The sequence below is a fragment of the Siphateles boraxobius genome, unplaced genomic scaffold (assembly GCF_051911475.1).
Source record: "Siphateles boraxobius isolate OS27281-9 unplaced genomic scaffold, OSU_SipBor_1 31, whole genome shotgun sequence".
Classification (NCBI taxonomy): domain Eukaryota; kingdom Metazoa; phylum Chordata; class Actinopteri; order Cypriniformes; family Leuciscidae; genus Siphateles; species Siphateles boraxobius.
In genome coordinates this window covers 10,525,391-10,544,383 of record NW_027508931.1, presented here as the reverse complement: position 1 = coordinate 10,544,383, position 18,993 = coordinate 10,525,391, and the positions used below count along the sequence as shown (strand labels likewise).

The 18,993-nt window shown below is 36.2% G+C and overlaps 2 protein-coding genes across 25 annotated transcripts in view; one reads left to right on the top strand and one right to left on the bottom strand.

Annotated features, from left to right (window-relative positions):
* Nucleotides 1-18,993, bottom strand: part of shank3a (SH3 and multiple ankyrin repeat domains 3a) — a 290,014-nt gene that overhangs the window by 69,431 nt on the left and 201,590 nt on the right. The window lies entirely within an intron of this gene.
* LOC143696876 (uncharacterized) lies at nucleotides 10,588-13,498 on the top strand. Of its 2 annotated transcripts, XM_077193727.1 has the most exons (4): nucleotides 10,588-11,222; nucleotides 11,819-11,946; nucleotides 12,080-12,172; nucleotides 13,001-13,498. In XM_077193727.1, exons 1-4 carry the CDS (start codon nucleotides 11,123-11,125, stop codon nucleotides 13,304-13,306), a joined length of 627 nt encoding a protein of 208 aa, XP_077049842.1. In that variant the 5' UTR covers nucleotides 10,588-11,122; the 3' UTR covers nucleotides 13,307-13,498. The 2 variants fall into 2 exon arrangements, 1 of the variants encoding a protein (XP_077049842.1); XR_013186074.1 differs by lacking the exons at nucleotides 11,819-11,946; nucleotides 12,080-12,172; nucleotides 13,001-13,498 and adding an exon at nucleotides 11,536-11,573 and having other exon boundaries at nucleotides 11,170-11,222.

Below are 18,993 nucleotides of genomic sequence, written 5' to 3'. Positions count from 1 at the left end.
ATTGTAATTATATTCCTGTGATGTATATGCAAAGTGACGTAGAGTGTTGTACCCTGCACCAATCAAATCTTAGGCCTGGATTAAAGGGTACAGCTTTTTTGTCCCAGTCTGACATGGCTCCACCTAATTGGCTAGAATTAACACTAAAAGAAGCAAAGAAAATGCCAAACCCAGACAAGCTGACAGAGTGCAAACAAGGACGGTAAAAACAAGAAATGTTCTTATGAATTAATGTAATTACAGGCCTGGAGGAAAAGAGGTGGGCTGAAATGTTTCTACGCTTTTCATTCATGGGATTTCTAACGAGAGGCTGCCTGTTGTAAATGTGCAAAGTGCAAATGGAGAGTTAAAAGTCTACAGTCACTCAAAGTCACGTGAATGTGAAATTTAAGTGGCATAAATAAACAAATGGTAATTTGATTTAATCAAAAATAAGATGAAGTTATGATGATAATCAAACGATTTTAATTAAAAAAAAAAAAATAGCTGCAGGCAGCAATTAATGGGGCCAAGCACAAAAAAGGAATGATGAGTTATGAAAGCATGGCTGGGAGCATCGGACCAACTACAGCAATGAATAATTAAAGAAATTTTTGTATGATTTTATTCTGAAGTTGTATGATTTTAGTCCAGTTAAAGATCTACTTTTAAACATAGATTCATTCACTTGTGATTTAATTGCTTATGGCATTTGGCCAATAGTTTTACCAAAATGAGGTGGTGTGGTCAGTGTGAGGTGACAAAGTTTGGTGTCAATATGCCAAAGCTTTGCAGAGATACAGTCTCAGAATCAGTTTGGCATCATGCCATCAAATTCATCAGTGCATTAAATGAAAACGGTGTGGTCTATCAAAAAGCTTTTAATAACTTTATGCCGGCATGGTCTGAAGATGATCTGATTTCAATATCCGCTCCATCTCTGCTCAGTTGCACTCAGCCCATGTTAATGCTCCACTCATGTACCACTCATGCTCATAGTAAAGCAACATCCGCTTAAATAACGCGCCGACATGACATTTCTAAGTAGTAGTATACTTGTCTGTTTGCAATAGCCCAACTGTGCTGTAACATGGTGTTGTATAGCAGTGCTGGGCTACGATGGTAAAATGTCGCTATCCTCTCATTCACTGATCCGCTACCTGCTACACTTTGTAGGACTATACTTTATTTGAATAATTGGTCAAAAATAAATGTTACATCTGATTCTGTTGCATAGAACTGAAAAAAGAATAATATATAGATATTTAATATTAATATATTTTCTGTCAAATTTGAATGTGTTACTTCCAATAAAATGTGGTTGTTTTATTTTATTGGCTTGTATTTTTTAAATTGAGTATCATAAAAACGATTGAATTTCAATAAAAAGTCTAATATTAATACAATTATACAAAAAAGCTAATTAAAAAATAAGAAATAAATCATTTTTTAAAAACATTTTCAGTTTCAGTTTTCGGCATAAAGTTTTGATACAAATTTTGACCACAAGATGGAACTGTAGTGAGATCGATCTGTGTGAATGCAAAATGGAGTAAACTTCCAAGTAAAAATCCTAGAAAAAGCCTAATAGCTGGCATCATGCAGTCCCTCAAGTCCCATTACCGGTGCGTGTTTGTGTTTGAGAGTGCTTTGACCTGTGCTTCTGCATTTATCAAAAAGCCATTTCCAAACGGAAACACTTAAAGATAGCAATAAGCTGAAAACATGACTCTATAAAAGCCTCTGAGTCACTGAAATATCAGATGACTTGTGCTCACTTCAGTCACGTCAAAATCAAAGGAGTCTTTTATAGAGATGCTTTTGTCTTCATAAACTTCATCTTTATCTGTGTGAAGTTATCTGAAAGATACCTTAAATACAGTTAAAAATTTCTCTTTCTTACACAGACACAAAACGGGTTGCTATTTCGCACAGTTGGTGTGATAACATCTGATCAGCAGACAGGCAGACAGAATTTGCTGGGAGAGCCACCGAATGATCAGAGATATTTGATATTCAGTGCAAGGCTTTTCGGCTGAATGTCCATCAGGTTAATGAAAGGAAAATGCATGAAGTGTTCTATTGCTACACACACACACACACACAATACACACTCGCCTTAGACAGATACTGATGGTCTCTCTTCCAATTTATTTTAAGAGTGCTTTATAGCTATATTACTAAAGCAAAATAGTTTAGCTCAACAGAACCTATTTGATCTTTGTTTTGTTCTGTTGGTTCTGACTCTAAAATTGGATTGAATGAGCTGCTTTCAAAGATGTTAAATCAACCGAATTCTATATTAAAGAAATAATTCATTAAAAATTCTGCCATTATTTACTCATGTCATTCCAAACCTGTACAACTTACTTTCTGCTTTTTGAAAATTATTAATTTTTTGTCCATAAAATGAAAAGGATTGGAATATATATATTTTTAATTTTCCACAGTAAAAAAAGAATGTCACATAGGTTTGGAACAACATAAGGGTGAGTAAATGCTGACAATTTTCATTCTCGGATGTCCTATCCCTTTAATTTTCCTTCAGTTCACAATGTGGTTCTCTTGTGGTTTAATGCTTCTAAAAATTAATTGATACAATCCTCATCATCCTTCTTCCAAATTGTGTTTTTATCTTATCCTGATTCACTATGGTAAGCCTATTATGTGTTTAAGCGTTTATATTTTAGACCGGACAGGATTGGAAATTGCGTACATGTGTCAATCGTCGTGTCTCTTCATATCCGTAAAATAGAGAAAAGTTGCTCCTGCTACTTTGACGCCTGTTAGGTGTGGGACTGGCATAGGTTAGTTGTCACAATGGGGAATCACCCATTCTAAAAAGAACAGAGGAGAGTCTGCTGGCAAAAAAAAAAAAAAAAAGAACACGACAGATAAAACCAGAATCAACACTAGCTTGGCTTTTGGAGATGGCGAGAACTGAGGGATTTGAAATGTTGTAAAAGTGACGTGGAGATGGCGTTTTTTTCAGGTGAAACAGATTAAATGCCATATGTAGCTCACTAATACAGTTTACTGTAAAGCATTATCTATTGTTAAAAGTCATATTCATCCACACAGTGAAAGCACAACAAAAACAAAGGGCCAAAAGTTGCATAGTGTACCTTTTAAAAAAATTGCCAAACTGTTATTGTCAGTTGGAAACAACATAACACATGGTGACAAATTTTTTTGAAAACAAAAAATAACCAAGTGATTAAATTGGCTCAGAGACAGACAGATAGATAAATAGGGCTGTTGAGCTCTGAATACTATCTCAGACCACATCTTTTTTTACAAATGCAAAGCTGGACGGAGTCTCTATGCTGTTCTTGCATCTCAATGTAGTGTTCTTGGCCATATCTTTTCCATAGGTGAGTATCTTTTCAGTAATTATTATATAATTATACAATCGCCTTTCATTGTGGCCAGCCTAAGGCACACCTGTGCAATAATCATGCTGTCTAATCAGCATCTTGATATGCCACACCTGTGAGGTGGATGGATTATCTCAGCAAAGGAAAAGTGCTCACTAACACAGATCAAGACAGATTTGTGAACAATATTTTAGAGAAATTGGCCTTTTGTGTACATAGAAAAAGTCTTAGATCTTTGAGTTCAGCTCATGAAAAATGGGGGCAAAAACAAAAGTGTTGCGTTTATAATTTTGTTCAGTGTATCTAGCGCTGCATGCTATTGAGAATTTGCTTGTGAGTGATTGATTGCTCATAATATTTGCGTTTCTCCACCAACCCTAAGGACAGACAGTCTAAACACATTTTCTTACATATTCACCCAGTTGTTTGATCATTAACACTACAATATCTGTTTTCCAGATTGTGATAATTAAAGACTATTGGCCTCATTTGGCTGTGAATGCAGTGGTGGGCATTTTCCAGCACTGCCTGAGGACACTTTGTTTAGGGAAAGTTTCCTGCTGATTTAATGGTTTGCCAGGGATAATTGGATTTGCTCTGTCAATATTGGAACTGATACGTGATTTTTTTCTTCCCCTTCCAAATGTCGCTAGCAGTACATAGCACTGCAAACACAGGGTTATTGATCGGTCATGTCTGTACAGCACATATGAACTGTAATCTAGCAGATATGCAGCCTCTGGCAGTGAGAGTACTGGTGTATGTAATAATCTTATTTGCATACAATCATAATTAAAACATAACAGAAAGTGGGCCGGATGGAAAGTGTGTGTGTTGTGTAGTTTTAGAGGTGGGCAGCAGAATGCTGACTGGTGGTATGTGTGCGGTGCATTACAAGAAGCTCAGTGCTTTATTCAATAACCAAAACAGCCCATCTCACATACACCACTGCTGGGCTCTTATGATATTAATCTGCAGATTCACAATCCCACATGCCATACACGGCCTGATGATAACTCTCTGTGATATCAGAGCCCTGTCTCAGAGGGAATTATGGGAAATGCAGTCCAGAGAAATTAGAAAAGAGCAGAAAAGAAAGAAAAAATTAAACTCATTGAGAAGAGAAGAGACTAGATGAGAGAAAAACGAGGGAGGAGATGAAAAAAGATGACAACAGAATATAGATAAAAGATAAGAGACAAGATAGGAAATGTGAAGAGATAAACATTTCTGAAAAGACGAAAGGAGGACACAATGAAAAGAGAAGATGAGATGAAAAGAAACAAGATGATAGATAAGAAAAGAGAAACAAAGGGAGTTCTGAGAAATAAAACAAGGGATAACAACAGAAAATGAGAGAAAAAAACAACAAAAAACAATGATATGAGGCATGAGATGAGAAGATTCCAGAAATGAGGGCGAAAAAGCAAGACGAGGAAGAAAAAAGAAAGATACATAAAATAAAATGATGAGGAACAATATAAGAAGAAAAAGGAGAAAAGTGAACATAAAATAAAAGTAATTAATTATTAGGAGATGAAAAGAGATGATACAAGATGAGAAGAGAATAAAGAAGATGAGGTGGAAAAGAGGAGACAAAAGTGATGATAAAAGAGGTGAAGGGAGAAGTAACAATGAAAAAAAACCAAAACGAGTCTCTATGATTGTTTAAAAAGAAGAAAGGAAGGGAGTTTAAGAAGAAGACTGTGAAGTATGTGTTACTGAGAACAGCAGAGATGAAAGAGAGTCATGACTCCACAGAGGCGAAGTGCAGTGGTGCAGTTCTGTGCTCATTGATATGCTGAACTCTCAATGACGAGAGAGAGTGAGAGAGAGAGAGAGAGAGAGAGAGAGAGAGAGAGAGAGAGAGAGAGAGAGAGAGAGAGAGAGAGAGAGAGAGAGAGAGAGAGAATGTGAATGATAACATGATAGCATTAACAGTCTAAAGGCACTAGGACTAAAATAGTGATTTGGATGCCCAGGGATCCCTATTCTTTTCATTTCTTTCCTTCTGTCTTTCTTTCTATTTTTACAGCGTTCACCTTTTCCCTCCATCTCTCTCGGAGCCCCAGGGGTGCAGCCTGAAATAGCATGGCTTGGAAGTTTTATGACTCCAACCTCAGAGACTCACTGCATGCCCAAACTTCAAGTCACCACCTTAATCTCTCCTCCACGCATGCACACACACAACTCAACAAAGGGAATGATGGGATGTGTAAGCAGAGGTGTGAATGACAACTGCTGGGCTATTGGGAGCCATTAGCTGCTTTTCCACAGTGTGGCCAGGACGAGGCAAGGCTAACAAAGTGCCGGGCGGGGCCAGTAGCCTTGAACCTCGAGCAGTGAGGCCAAAATCAAGCTGTGTTTCCCCTGTCGGGCCAGAAGACTCGTAGCGCTACCCTAAAACACCTCCATAGAACAACATCACACAACCATACCGTTTCACCAGCATGGGGAAGCTAGCGGACTGAAAACTAGCTAGAGCGCAAAAAGAACATGTCATTTGGTCTTTAGACTCCATTAATATTAGTCAATGATTTACAATAAAATATATTACAGTGACAGTATTTTATTCATTAGTGTCAGGAGTGCACATCGATCATGCTGAATCAAAAAGAGAACACGTTTGTTCAGTCGTGCCTTCTTCCATTTATTTGTAATCATAAGAATGCACGAAACAAGCTTTTAAGTCCAAAGGCTTCAAACTATTGATAAAATATCATGTTTACATCACATTTCTTTAGAAAGAATGAGCATTTGTATTCATTTTCTACGGAACTACGCGTTCTGATGAGGCTTGAGCGATCTTTCCCGTCTCAGTATACTGTTATCCTTTCAGCCATAACACTGAGGGAAATACTCAAGATTTCAACATGAAACCCATTTTACTTCTGTAATTTGATTAGATCACAACAGCTCATGGAGCCTGAGTGACGTCAGCAGAAAAGGAAAGTCGTTTTTTTGAGAATTACAATAAAATTTCATGTTGATTTTACAGTTGTCCATCTACAGCCAAAAACTATAAAAAATAAATGTTTTTGAACACTGATTATGCTCACCATTTATTTGATCAAAATACAGTAAAAAAAAAAAACATTTAAAAATATAAAATTTAAAATAAATAGTTAATTTCTATTTAAATATATTTTAAACTGTAAATTACTCCTGATGTAAAAGCTGAATTTTAAGCATCATTACTCCAGTCTTCAGTGTCACACGATCCTTCAAAAATCATTCTAATATGCTGATTTTGTATTTCAATGTTGAAAACAGGAAACCATGATAACCCTGAAGTCTTTATTGTGACTTTTGATCAATTTAATGGATCTTACAGAATACAAGTATAAATTAGTGCTGAATTTATCTGGCAATAAAATAATACAGATATCACTTAGGGTGACAGAAACTTGTAAATATGCACTTAGGCACATAAATTCACATCAAACACCACATGAATTCATAAACTGGACTATTTAACTAGACATTTATTTTTTATACAAAAAGGTTTCAGGGTCTCAGTTGCAATGCTTTATGCACATTGTAATGAGACATAAAATCAGCAATGTAACATTCTATACTTTTAGTTCTGATGACAAATGGTCTTAAAGCTTGCCAAGCTCTTTACATATGGAGGAATGTATGTATGTGTTTGTTTAGAATTAAATTCTCTGATAAGAGCTAATGATTGCCTCTTCAGTTTCACAGTCAACCTCCATTATGTGGAAGGAGAAAGCACACACACACACACACACACACACACACACACACACACACACACACACACACACACACACACACACACACACACACACACACACACACACACACACACACACACACACACACACACACACACACGCGCTAATAAGATCTAAGGTCTAGTACAGTACCAGTACAGTAACCTCTCAAAGGTTGTACTGTCTTTTCCCTTCTAGAATTCTTTGTGCATTTGAAATCGTAACGATTCACACAAGGTACGGAACATTACAACCCACTGAACACTGAACTTCTATCCCTCATCTTGTTTTTAAATATGTATTAAATATAAAAGCAAGCACCACTAATACCGTCTTTGTCTACTGTTTCTAGTTCAGAAAAAAAATACAATCTACGTTAGTTGGTTTGGAAAAACAGACAGTGTCCATATCAGGGAAGAGGTTATTGCTAACAATTACGAGTCTCCTTGCAGTGTCTCTAAGCACTCTGATTTTTCCATAGCCTGCGTCTCCACCAGATTCACTCCAGAGCAATTATGTTTAGATGCTGGCAGACGTAGATTGTGAGAAAACGGAAAGAGAGGGAGAAGGTGAGAGAGAAGATTCTGAGAAAAACGAGAGAGACACAACCCTTAAAAAGCAAACACATGAGCATATAAATGCATATCAAGGCAACGGATTTGTTGGAGCCTAATAGCACAATGGAGGCCGCATAACACATGGAACGAGAGTGAGGGAAAAAGCACGTAAGAAAGAGCGGAGAGCAGCTGGGATAGTTATTTTGTGAAGCAGTCTCTAATGGACATGCAGCGAGAAAGCTGTTCTGAGGGCAGTTCTACTGTTCAAGATGAAGCTTGAAGCCCATGAGCCTTAAAAAATTCAACCCAGGAAAACAGCATGTCCCAAAGTCACCCTATAAACACTTTTACAATTGTACCTCTTTAATGTACTACTTCCATTGTTCTCATTTGGAAGAATGTAAAAGGTTCAGTGCTGAAGGCACATTGCCGCTGGGTGGTCATGATTATTCATGCTACCCATGATCATGTCCTGCAGACAATTATGAAGTCAGAGCACAGTGCTGTAGTGTTATGAGGTTTCAGAATTACCTTCTGACCAATGAATTTCCGTGACAATCCCAGTAGTTTGTGATTACTGGGTACGTTTTTTTTTTAAAATATACTTTTACACTTAAAGAAACTGAACTCACAAAGAAGAACTTCTAGCCAATGAAATAGTAAGTTGACTAGAGAAATTATATGCACTATAAACTGTTATGTATTAAGTAATTATATTTAATAATCATTTCATTTATTAATTAAAATTTGTATAATTATAATAATGATTATATAAAGTAATACTATGAAAAAATATGGAAAGATAATATATGATATATTGTAAAAAATATTTTATTATTTTATTTTACATCTTGGAAAGGTCAACAAGAGGACCTGTTTGAATCGAAGTCAAAGAAGAAGATTCCTCAGTGTGCTGATGTTTTTGTGGAATCAGTTTATCACATTGACTGCCTCTGTGCTAATCTTCAACATGTCGACACACACAGTTTAAAAAATTACAATAAAAGAAATCATCCTATAGTCTGAAGCAACTGACTGTAGCGGATCTCATCAGAAACAATCAGGCTGGCAAACCCACTGTAAAAGATAAACACGGCACTGTAATTATTTAATAGATCTGTTTAACAGCCCGATTTATGGTAAGAAAATAGTAGATGAAACATATTTAGCACAGTAATTATTACCTTCAGCTAATTTATCTAATTTAAAACCAGCCTTGATTATGGTTTATTTTTATTGAAATAAATAGTATGCAAATGATTGCTTCTATATACAATTATTTAAATCACAAATCTTTTTATTGCTAGATTAATTTATGTTTCATTTATAATCACTAGTCCCACTGCTTTAATTAGTAGCTAAAGTATTCAGGCTGTTCTCTATGATGATCAATACCATTTACAAGAACGTTTTACCAATAATCTATTTAATTTGAATCTTATATCACATGCCGATGTTTATGACAAATCAAACTTGTGAAAATCTTCTGGAAAAGATTCTGTACATTCTCATTCACTAGTAGTTAATGCTGGGAATGACGGTTTTATTTGTATAATGTTTTCAAAAGACATAATCGCATACACTAAGGAGTGGGCGTTGATACTGTTTCCAATGACGTAAGCCAAACATAAAAGTGTCCGTTTAGTGACAAGTTTTAAAGGAGCCGTCCCTTAAAGATGGATCATTTCAGACAGTTTTTCTGCATAGATATTTGTTTTTGTATTTTTATGTGCATTAAACCTAATAAACATTATAAGAGAACCTCAAGGAACACATTAAAAAATATAAAAATCCATGTCATGTCCTATTTAAATAGTCTTCATTAGGTTACACAACATCGATTTTAATTGGTAAGACATGCAGATCCATGTTCTGTTTCTTCAGTGTGTTGTAAAGGTTTCCTATAATACACAAAGCTGATGCAGTGTTTATTTGGCTCATATAAAAGATGCCCTTCATCAGGTCTGCAGGTACGCTACATGCCCAGAGAGCTGCCCTCTCCCCCACTAGCTTGCTAATGAACTAACACAGCCAGGAACAAACAAACCCTTTTGTTTTTCTCTCTTCTGCCCTCCCTTTACTAGTTTCTCCATATTGGGTCGATCTTGTTGTGTGTAATTCGTCCTCTCACTAATCCTGGGCAGCTTTCTTCATTGATGAGTCAGCCAGTGCTCTGTTCCACAGTGAGGCCTATCAAAGCATTTCTGCATTGGGTTCAGTCCACGCTTTGTTCTAATCACAGTAGGACCCGTCACCTGTGCGCGAGTCCACTCTTTTCCAATCTAAGCCATATGGACACACTCCGGGAATTCTAAGCATACTATTCTCAGCCTCTGATTCAACCACACATGCACTGGCTGGGCATCAGCTCTATGTTTACAATCTACAACTCCATAAGAATCCGACCTTGTTGATCACCTGAACTATGAATCACGGCATCTTGTACTTATATGCCTAAACTGTCATGACGGCCACTTAGTTGGACAAGCAAATGTAAATATACAGACATGTAACAGCATGTTTCACTTAAACCTAATTGCCATCTCAGAAAGGTTCGGAAGGGGAGCAGACAGCATGTGCACCGGCAGACGGAGCGACAGGCTTTCTTCGCCGAGTTAATGACAGAAATCACGTGGAGGGGATTTAGGCGATCTGCTTTTTGTTTCCAGCCTTTAGAGCAAATAGCCGTGTGTCGGAAACAGGAGAGTTTTCCGAACAGCTCTGGGTTGGCTGGAAAAGAGAGCGACATGCTGCGCAGGGCAGTATTAGATCCTGATGGACATGTTTAGGACAATCTGCTCATGTTTGCAATCATCATAGTGATGACCAAATGAAGAAGAAGCTCCTGTGTCTCACTTCTAACTGCTAACTGTAGCACAATATTCATATCTGGACACAGAAACACTGTAAAACTAATTTGTAAACATAACTGTAAATCCCACACTGTAAAAAGTAATTGCTGATTCTACTTAAGAAAAACTAGTGCATTTAACTTACTTTGGAAAATTAGTTGATTTAACTTGATTATACTGTGTACTGTGAACTTTTAGGTGGATGCAATAGTTAAACTAAACAAATCTAGTACATTGTACTTAAGATTGGTAAGTGTATTGTACTAAAGGCATGTTCACACTGTTGCAAATTTCTGGAGCACATAATTTGCATAAAAATAATAATAATAATGAAATGAATAACATTTTTAGTAAATACCCTACAATTAACGCGCGCACACACCACACACATGCGTGTTTATTTATTTATTAAAGGTTCGGAATCTTTTTTTCCTTCACACTATAAAATAACTGGGAAGATTAAAGAGTATTTGCAAGCCAATCGGCTGCTGCTGCTTCACAGTCTTTTATATTTTTATTAACAGAGCTTGATATAGTTATTGTTCGTTGGTTATTAAGTTTCAGCATAGACGAAACAACTCTTCCTCTTTTAATTTCTTAAATGCGTTTTCGTCTCGCGCATGCGCAATTTGCGCATTTTCGCAATGGGACGGTTGAAGAAGACGACACGACATCGACGAAGAACTTCATCTCGTGTTCGGGATGCGGCAGCAAAACTAGGTAAGTTATGCTAGCCACTTGAACTATTTTTCAACTTTAATGTCATTGTATTGCTTATAAAAACAGAATTTATTTTGCTCATTGTGCAGTAAGAGGAAAAGGCACACTGAAGTAGTTTTATGTCGAATGAGACCAGTTGAGACAAGTGGCTTAACTTACTAACGTTAGCTAGATTGCAAAAATAGATTTTTATTGAACACTGTTTTATGTAGCAGCTACAGTTTATAAGCTGTGTTAATCGGTTATGGGTTTATCATTGTATGTAAAAATTCTGTGCGGCCTAACGTTATAACGTTTCTTTCATTCTTTCTAGAAAGTTCGAGGCTCATGTGTCGTTCACATGGAAATGAATAGCATGATGCATTAATTACGATAGTGTAACTAACAATCAGTTATCATCTTATTTTGGCCAGCCCTCTTCACACGAGTCTTTATTGGTTTCCTATATAATTTAATCTTGAACATTTACAAAACAAATTGATCATTAACCACTTTTGGTGTTTAATTCTTACTAGGACTTGCTTTCTTCAGTAAAAAGTCAGTTTGTAATATCAGTTTGTCCTACTTTTCTTTCTTTTTTTCTTTTCTTTTTTTAGATCCATGCTGTATATCTGGCAAAACCTGCAAACTGAATTCATTCAAGAACTGGACAGATTCACTCAAGGCTAAAGCTGGAGACATTGGCTCCAAACTTAAGAAGATTCTGCAGCAGATTCAAAATGACGTAAGCTCCTTGACATATCACAATTGTATTATGTTTCGATGGAAAAACAAATGTAGCTTTTGCTGTTGTTTTTTGCTCTGTGTTGTGCTAGTGTCATGAGCTCTATTCAATATATATTTTTATAACTTTGCAGAAATCCAACATCAATGCGGAACGAACAGCCGTTCATCATGGCCTACCACTCCTTCTCGGAGAGGACCCCACCGATTTTTACAAGACATGTTTTGTAAGTATTTTCTTCTCTGATGTGATTCTTATTTAACAGGCAAACTGTTCTTCAAACAGTTTTGATATCTGGCAAGAAGAGTTATGAAGGCAAGAAAAACACTCACCGGGACACTGATACAAAGTAAGGGTTAGAGAAAAGAAAGTGAAAGATAAATTAAGAATTTAGAGGAAAAAAGACAGTAAGAAGATACATTTTATATTACGTAAAGAAATGCAAAAAAAAAACATTTATAAGAAAGACAATAGATTTTTGATAGTTTTAATTTATATAACTGGCCTTCAGTTTTATTTGTTTTTTCATGCAGTTGTTTGATGTATGTATTCCCCCCTGCATCCACTGCTGTGTCCTATTTGAAAACGCCTTTACATTTAGACATAATACAGTGTTATTAATTTAGTTTTACATTTTAATGAGTATGTGCTCTTAAAGGGATAGTTTACCCATAAATAAAAATTCTGTCATTTACTCAGCCTTATGTTGTTCCAAACCTGTATGAATTTCTTTCTTCTGTTGAACACAAAATATGATATTTCGAAGAATGTTGGTAATCAAACAGTTGAGAGTAGCCATTGACTTCCATAGTATGTTTTCCTACTATGGAAGTCAATGGCTACTCTTAACTGTCTGGTTACCATCATTCATCAAAATATCTTCTTTTCAGTTCAACAGATAAAAAAAAAAAAAAAAAAACTCATTCAGGTTTAGAACAACTTGAGGGTGAGTAAATTATGACAAGATTTTCATTTTTGGGTGAACTATCCCTTTAAAAGATGTTTTGTGGCTTTCTTTGACCTCATTTTTGTTATATGCTATTCCCATTTGTAGGACTATGATGACAATGAAGATATGTCCAACATTGAAATAGGTATTCTGACAGTGATTCCCGAGGACTTTGCAACCGCTGCCGTACCCTACTCCCTGCATCTTGATGCCACAACAACGGCAATCATTTTGGAAGGTACGGTGGTTGTGGATGATCTTGAAAATCTTCCACAAGCAATGTGTTTGCTCTTTGGACTAAATTATGCTCTAAACTTAAGAGTATCCTGCAGTATTGAAGAGCACATTCGACTTCATACAGAGAGTGATTTTGTCCCTTGGCCACAAGCCATTCTGTACCAAACTCTGTGACTTACACGCTCTGCTTTCAACCACTTTATAAAGGTGTTAAAAACAAAGAAACATTGATCTTTTTATTGTATTTAGTTTTTTGTTTTTTCTTGAATGCATTATGTGCTGTATTTCTAAAATGTTGTTGGCGGGCCAAGTAATGTTTTAAAATTAATATTGTTGAACAAATAAACATTCTAGTGTTTTGCCAAATCTGTTGTCTTTCTTTGTATTCTCAACTTAGAATTTTGAGTACAACTTGCTTGAGAAATTTAAGGCAATCAGTTTCCACACATTCCTCTAGTAAAATGAACAAGCAGACATGTTAAAATAACTGTTTTGTTTAAGTTCTGCTTACAAATCTCAACTTAAATCTGTAAGTTGCCTAAACTTGAGTTTATTAAGGTACCTGTACTCAAGTTTTATGGTAACCTCTACAAATACACAAGTTAACTCTACAAAGTAGTAGAGAGTAGTATCAAGTCAAAAAATATGACCTAATTTGCTTGAAAAATTTGAGGCAATCAGTTTCCACAGCTTTTCTTAGTAAAGTCAACTTATTACTTTTTACAGTGCATTGGTGATCAGTACATTGTCAAATCACATGTCTAAAAAAGCAATAAGCCATGCAAGGCCACGAATTACATGATTTTAGTGCTTGAAACTATAGCTTGCCAAGCTACAAATAAAAAAAATAAAAAAAAATTATTGATTCAACTTAAAGTAAATGTTTGTGCTGCCTTAAAATGTTAAGTTTAGTCAACTTGAAATGTGAAATTGTGCTAAGTGACAACTTGAATATTTGAGTTGACTAAACTTAAAATTAAAGTAGCACATACACTTACTTTTTTAAGTTGAAACATTTTTTTTTAAATGTACTGATGTTAACCAATGAAATCTAACCGTCAAGGTTAATAAAGTAGTTAAAGCTGAAGAAATCAATCTGTCTGTCATTGTTGCAATTACTTTTGGAGGTGTTAGCAATGCAAAAATTACACATTTCAGCTTTAAACTATGCTATTAAGCTATTATTTTGGAAAAGTATTTAGCAACACAACCAGTTACTAACAAAAAGTAGCTAAAATAAATAGTATACATATATATCATTTTTCAAATATTTTACTATTTGAGGATAGAATTATTAATCTAATCATCTAGTACAAAAACAATTTTTTATGTTTTCTCTTTTAATTACCATTTATGATGGCAATTAGAAAAAAAGCTTTAAAATACAAAAAATACGCTAAATACAACAGCAAACAACCTATGTATAATACGAAAATCTATCGTATAAATCTATAGTAAAAGTAGATTCAATTTACCAATATGAAACTGTATCCAAGTTTGATTACTATCTCAATGTAAATCTACATCATTCACCACAATTATTAAAGCACAATCGGTCCATCTGGCTCAACAACTACCACTGGTTGAACACTTCCCTTTCCCCCGTAAAATACTACAGAGAACACCAATCTTATTTAAAGCACCGATATTTAAAACAATTAGACCCAGAACACCATTAGAAACCATTAACCCAGCCTCTTTTCTCCTGCTTCACTCTCTTACCTTTCTCATTATCTCTCAAAGCAGCAGATCTAAGAGGTTAGAGAAGATTAAAAGCACTGTTAAAGCATTTCTCTCTGACAGCAGGCCGACAGGTACAATAGTCCCATGGAAATGCTCTCAGTTCATCACCCTTCCCACTGTATTCTCCTGCACTAGTGATTTTAACACTGTGTGACTGCTTAATGAATTTAATCAGAGAGAAAGATTGCTAAGTTCAACTTTGATGAGCGTTATAATGTGAAAACCACTTCTTCGCAGAATTATGTGTGAAACCGCCACTGATGCTTTTTTCAAGACTGTTGTTGCATTATCAAGTATTGGCTGTGGGTGTTAAATTGGATCCTATTCTATCCCACTTTAAAACAATAATTCACCCCCAATAAAATCATTATATATTCGCCCTTGTGTTTTTCCAAACCTGCAAGCTGTTATTTTTTCCATCAAACACACAATTTGTTTTTTAGAGATTAGATTAAACATTTAGATTAACTTTAATATATATATATATATGTGTATATGTTGCAGCTGTGTGTGTGTGTGTGTGTGTGTGTACCTTCTCAGGAACAAAAACTTATGAACTTATTCCACTAAAGAATACTCACTCCAGTATTTTTGGTGCATTAATGAGAGTTAAAGACAAAGCAGTGATGTCCAATTTATATTTTAAAAAAAATCATTCCCTTGAGTCAAATCTTTTTAATGAATAAGTTGATTCAGTAAACAAAAAAGGTATGATTTGTTCATGAATGATCAGAATAATCCAGTTCTCAAATTCAACTCAATAATCCACAGATTACCACTGATTCAATGATCCAGTCACAGTGGTTAAGATGGCAAAATTTTGGTCTATTCCCCAGACTATCTTAAAGTCCCCCTTGTAGTAAATCATTTTATCCCTTAAAACTCATCTTTGATCACCAAAATGACATATTTAAGCATTTTTTCCTTGACAAAATTTTCTTCATGCCTTAAAATAGGTTGCACGTAACTCTACACCCTTGCCTCATTTAGAATACGCGGTTCTATGAATATGTAAATTAGCCCCATCCACACTCGTTGACGATCACAAGTTGATGTGATTGGTTACAAGGTAGTTTGTGACGTCAGAAACACCAACGATTTCAATTACACTGCAGATTTAAAGCTGCAGTAGGGAGTTTTGAGAAAATGTTGACTTAGCGTGAAAATTTGAAGAAGCACAACTTATAGGTCTAACCCCCTTGCTCTCTGCTGCGCTACAGCTCCTCCCTCCACAACTCCTCCCCCATAGCGGAGCCTGCCGTGAACGTGCAGGCTAGTAAGCAGGACCACCGACGACGGCGGATTATAAACAGTTATGGAACATTCACTAATGGCTCGTTTCCACTGAGCAGACCGGTACGGTACAGTACGGTTCGGTTCGGGTCGGGTCAGTAAACCATGATCCGGCTAGCGTTTCCACCGCCAACAGTACCCTACTTGATAGGCGTGTATATATAACACAACCCTGCATCTTTTCGTTTAAATTTTAAAAATATTAAACATATTCGAGGCAATATTTGCATTTGTACAAATGTTGCAATAAACAACATTACAGTGTTAATCTTGTAATAAAATAAAAAATGACAAAACTCAACCCAGTTAAATTTCAGTTTTAGCAATAATAGCCATTATAAAAGTATAAGTAAAAGGTAACGTTACAATAAGCTATACAATAAGAGATAAAGCAAAAAATTCAGTCAAATATACAAATTCAGCGCTGGTCTAACATTAACGTTACAACGGAAAAGTTATATAGCCTAAATATATGAAACTTCACTTAACCCTCAGCCAAAACGATTGGCCAGGGAACGAATTATCGATTCATGAGACCAAAGATCACCCGTTAAATTTACACAAGACGAATTGCCACTACAGAGTCAGCGGCAAACGTCAGAACGACTAGCCGAGGAAAGGGTGTTCCAGGCGGGGAACATGAGCGCCGAGCGCCCGGTGATCGCCTGGAATGGATCATTATTATCATAAATCAAATCATAATAAATAAACCACAGATTTGAGCTTTAAACAACTACATTCTCGTCTGAAAAACTCTTAAAACTACATTTCGTGAAAGAATAACCGTAGTATTATATTCCAACTGTATATTAAAAAAATGGCGCTGCTTTTGTTGTCATTCCCCTTGAGTCTAGCTCCACCCTTTAGTACCGTTCCACTGTGCTAGGTACCCCAACGGAAGGGTACCCTAAAAGTGGTACGGTACGGTTCGGCTTTTTGGTACCATTCACAACTTTTGACAGTGGAAACGCAAATAATTGCGTACCGTACCGAACTTTACCGTACCGTACCGCTCAGTGGAAACGAGCCATAATAGGGACGAAACATCAACAATATGCTTTACATTGTCTATGGCCTGCCCATACTTTGACTACAAACTTGGTCCTCAAATCATTATGTATTTTGCAATACATGTAACTTTATAATGTTGCACTCTTTCTATAAGTTATAAATAGCTAGTACGATAACGTTAAAGGATTAGTTCACTTTAAAAAAAAACTTTTGCTGATAATTTACTCACCCCCATGTCATCCAAGATGTCCAAGTCTTTCTTTCTTCAGTCGAAAAGAAATTAAGGTTTTTGTTGAAAACATTCCAGGATTTTTCTCCATATAATGGACTAACAAACGGTTCAAGGACCAAATGACAGTTTCAGTGCAGCTTTAAACAGCTTTAAACAATACCAGACGATGAATAAGGGTCTTATCTAGCGAAACGATCGGTCATTTCAAAAATAAATAAAAAACTTTAAGTTTTATAAGCACAAATGCTCGCCTTGCTCTGTTCTGTGATGCACGTTCGTGACTCTCCTGTTCGAACTCGTTCATCAAAATGAACAAATCTTTTTTCGAGTCATTTCGTTCGTTGAATGAATGAAATGACTCGAAAAAAGATTCTTTCATTTGGATGAACGAGTTCGAACAGGAGAGTCACAAACGACGGTACACACTCGCGCTGTGCAAGAGAGGGGTGATCAGCGAGTACACGAGCGTGATTGACACTGCTAAGACATTCCTCCTGGCTCTGATTGGTTGTTTCTGACCGAGAGCGGTGTATTTCTGCAAATGGCAGTAGGACCACTAGGAGTAGCCAGAGGAGCTTGATTTTTTTCACAGATTATCTGTCTCATATTCTACTGTCAAGACATAATGACAGTTTTAACAAATATTTGTTTACAAAAGTTACCTACTGCAGCTTTAAGGAGAAAATACTCAGCAATGGTGTTGACTTGTACTTTTGTAATTGGAATATAATGCATGAATCCTATATGGGCAGCATTGACTTTCATTAAACTGAAGAGTGGTCAGGATATTCTTCAAAAAGCCACCTCTTGTGTTACATACAGTAGAAGAATAAAACTCATGCAGCTTTAGAACAACATGAGGGTGAATAAATAAGAACTACATTTTCATTTTTGGGTGAACTATTGCTTGAACATTCAATAAGATACTCATTCACATTCACTGTCAGGACACCTTCCCCAGGTTCAGATCAGCAAACAGCAGTTTGTTTATGGAGCACGACTGTTGCTCTGGTGGAGGTGGAAGTCTGCAGTCAGCAGCAGGCAGTGACAGAGGAAGCCCCATCTCTATCCGTCACGCCCACGTGCTGCTTCAGTCTATTGATCAGCCCCAAGCTATCAGAACATCAATCATGGGCTGCTGATCGATGGCTATTTGTTGTGTTCAGATTGCCCTTGGGAACAATGGGTCTTCACATGAAGCGGTGATGCTCGGGAGCTCTGACCATTTAGAAACAACAACACCACCTTGTTCCATAAGCCTGTCGTAATATCATGCCAATAACGTATCTGTTCATAAAGGGACGGAAGACAGACCCAGCTCGTGTTGCTTAATAATGTTAGTAAATGTGTAATATGAAACGCACTAGTTTGTATTACTTGATGGTTTTCTACACTCTCCCACTAAATGCATTTGCATCTTTAAAAAGTCAAATGTGTTAAAGACCCCCTGAAGTCAATAATTGTATCCCTTAAAACTCATCTTTGATCACCAAAATGACATATTTAAACTTTTAAGCCACAAAAACTTCATGCCTTAAAATAGCTTGAATGTAACTCTACACCCTTGCCTCATTTAGTATAT